A 2,293-nucleotide genomic window follows, 5' to 3' on the forward strand; every position below is an offset into this window, starting at 1 on the left:
TGCAGAAGCTGCTGCTGCACTGACCCCGAGAACGGGGCTCTTGAGGCGCTCAGACAGCAACCCTCGTATACTTGCTTCTCCTGCTGCTGCTGCTGCTGCTGCTGCTGCTGCTGCTGCTGGTGCTGCTGCTTCTGCAGCAGAGTCGCCTGCAGCAGCATCGCCATCTCCAGCAGCAGCAACATCACCATCACCATCACCATCACCAGCAGCAGCAGCAGCAGCAGCAGCAACACCAGCAGCAGCAGCAGCATCACCAGCAGCAGCAGCAGCAGCAGCAGCAGCAGCACGAGAAGAAGATGAGAGTTCATTGCCCCCATCGGCGAGCGACAGTTCTCCGCTGCTGTCTATAAAGGATGTCTCCTCTCCTGAAGCAAATCCTGCTGCTGCTGCTGCTGCTGCTGCTGCTGCTGCTGCTGCTTCTCCTGCTGCTGCTGCTGCTGCTGACCGCGAGGACCCCGGCAGCCGCACAACCTCACCGCGTGTTGAGAGCACCTCTGCACAGCAGCAGCAGCAGCAGCAACAGCTGCAGCAGCAGCAGCAGCAGCAACAGCTGCTGCAGCAGCCAGCAACCCTTGCCTGGCTGTTCGCGCGGACCCCAAGCCGTCGACCTTACCCTGCATTTCAGCTGCATCATGAAAGGCTTGCTGCTGCTGCTGCTGCTGCTGCTGCTTCTCCTGCTGCTGCTGCTGCTGCTTCTCCTGCTGCTGCTGCTGCAGCAGAAGGAACTACCCCGCGGCAGCGGGCGCTGCGGAGGGTGCGCGTGCCCCCAGGCAGAGTATCATCACCAGCAGCAGCAGCAGCAGCAGCAGCAGCAACAGCAGCAGCTGCTGCTACTGCTGCTGCTGAATATGCAAACGACTCAGAGGAGTCGACGCCAGCAGCAAGCCCAGGGGTAGAGGGAAAGGCGCAGCAGCCGCCTGCGTTCAGCAGCAGCAGCAGCAGCAGCAGCAGCAGCGGCAGCAGCAGGAGCAGCAGCAGGAGCTGCAACGGAGTGCCGAGAGACAGCGCGAGAGAAAGCAGCAAAGAACAGGCTATGTTAAAAGCTGCAGCAGCAACAGACACTGCAGCAGCAGCAGCAAATGCTGCTGCTGCTGCAACGCATGCAGCAGCAGCAGCAAATGATGATGCGGTGGTGCTGCAGCCACCTGCTTTTATAGTGGACAGCGACTCTGCAGCAGAAACCCCTGCAGCAGCAGCAGCAGCAGCAGCAGCAGCAAAAAAGACAGCAGCAGCGCATGCTAGCAGCAGCAACAGCAACAGCAGCATCAGCATCAGCCGAAGCAGAAACAGCAGCAGCAGCAGCAGCAGCAGCAGCGGGAGTGAGTCAGATTGCTCATCTGGGGGCGACGACCAGAGCTCCTTATCAGACCCTTCTTTCCCTTCATCAGCAGCAGCAGCAGCAGCAGCAACAGCAGCAGCAGCAGCAGCAGCAGGGTGTAGAGAATCAATGCTGCAGCAGGGGAAGAAAGGCAGCGGGGCCCGCAGCAGCAGCACAGAGCGGCTGCCTTCCTATCCATACATCGCCAGCAGCAGAACGTCAGCTGTGCGGTCACGCAAGCACCTGCTGCTGCAGCTAACCCCAAATGCTGCTGCTGCTGCTGCTGCTGCTGCTCCTGCTGCTGCTGGTGCTGCTGCTGCTGCTGCGGGGTATGTTCCCCCCTTAGGCAGAAAGTCAGCAGCAAACCCGCAGCTTATGTTTAAACAGCTGCTCGCGCACAAGCAGCAGCAGCAGCAGCAGGAGCAGCAGCAGCAACAGCAGCTGCAGCAGCAACACCAAATACTCAAGCTGCAACGCCTGCAGCGCAAACAACTGCAACAGCAACAAAAACAGGAGCAGCAGCTCCAGCTCCAGCAGCAGCAGCAACAGCAGCAGCAGCAACAGCAGCAGCAGCAACAGCAGCAGCAGCAACAGCAGCAGCAGCAAGAGCAGCCGCAGAAAGAGCAGCAGCAGCACGAGCAGCAGCAGCACGAGCGGCAGCAGCACGAGCGGCAGCAGCATGAGCAGCAGCAGCACGAGCAGCAGCAGCAAGAGCAGCAGCAGCACGAGCAGCAGCAGCAAGAGCAGCAGCAGCAAGAGCAGCAGCAGCAAGAGCAGCAGCAGCAAGTGGAGCAGCAGCAGCAGCAGCAGCAGCAGCAGCAGCAACAGATCGAGGCCCCAGCGGAGCAGCGCGGCGAATAGCCTCAGCGCCCGTGTTGTGTCTGCAGCTGAGCCCCTCAGCTGTTTAGTAGAGACATTTTTGGCTAGCCAGTCAGCTAGCCAGCTAGCTAGCTAGCTAGCTAGCCACCCAGGTAG

The 2,293-nt window shown here is 60.5% G+C and overlaps 2 protein-coding genes across 2 annotated transcripts in view; one reads left to right on the forward strand and one right to left on the reverse strand.

Moving 5' to 3' along the window:
* The window catches only part of EMH_0052660 (uncharacterized protein), a gene marked incomplete at both ends in the record, with an annotated part of 743 nt that extends 123 nt beyond the window's left edge, over positions 1 to 620 (reverse strand). Inside the window, 2 exons of the mRNA XM_013496900.1 lie at positions 1 to 494; positions 614 to 620. Of these exons, the coding sequence (XP_013352354.1) occupies positions 1 to 494; positions 614 to 620 (501 nt within the window). The remainder of the gene's footprint in view (positions 495 to 613) is intronic.
* A 413-nt stretch (positions 621 to 1,033) lies between these two features.
* Positions 1,034 to 2,179, forward strand: EMH_0052670 (uncharacterized protein; the record flags this gene model as incomplete). Its single annotated transcript, XM_013496901.1, has 1 exon — positions 1,034 to 2,179. The coding sequence occupies one exon, from the start codon at positions 1,034 to 1,036 to the stop codon at positions 2,177 to 2,179; it is 1,146 nt and encodes a 381-aa protein (XP_013352355.1).
* Positions 2,180 to 2,293: the final 114 nt, after the last annotated feature.

The sequence above is a fragment of the Eimeria mitis genome, genomic scaffold (genome assembly GCF_000499745.2).
Source record: "Eimeria mitis Houghton genomic scaffold, Emh_scaff2367, whole genome shotgun sequence".
Taxonomy (NCBI): Eukaryota; Apicomplexa; class Conoidasida; order Eucoccidiorida; family Eimeriidae; genus Eimeria; species Eimeria mitis.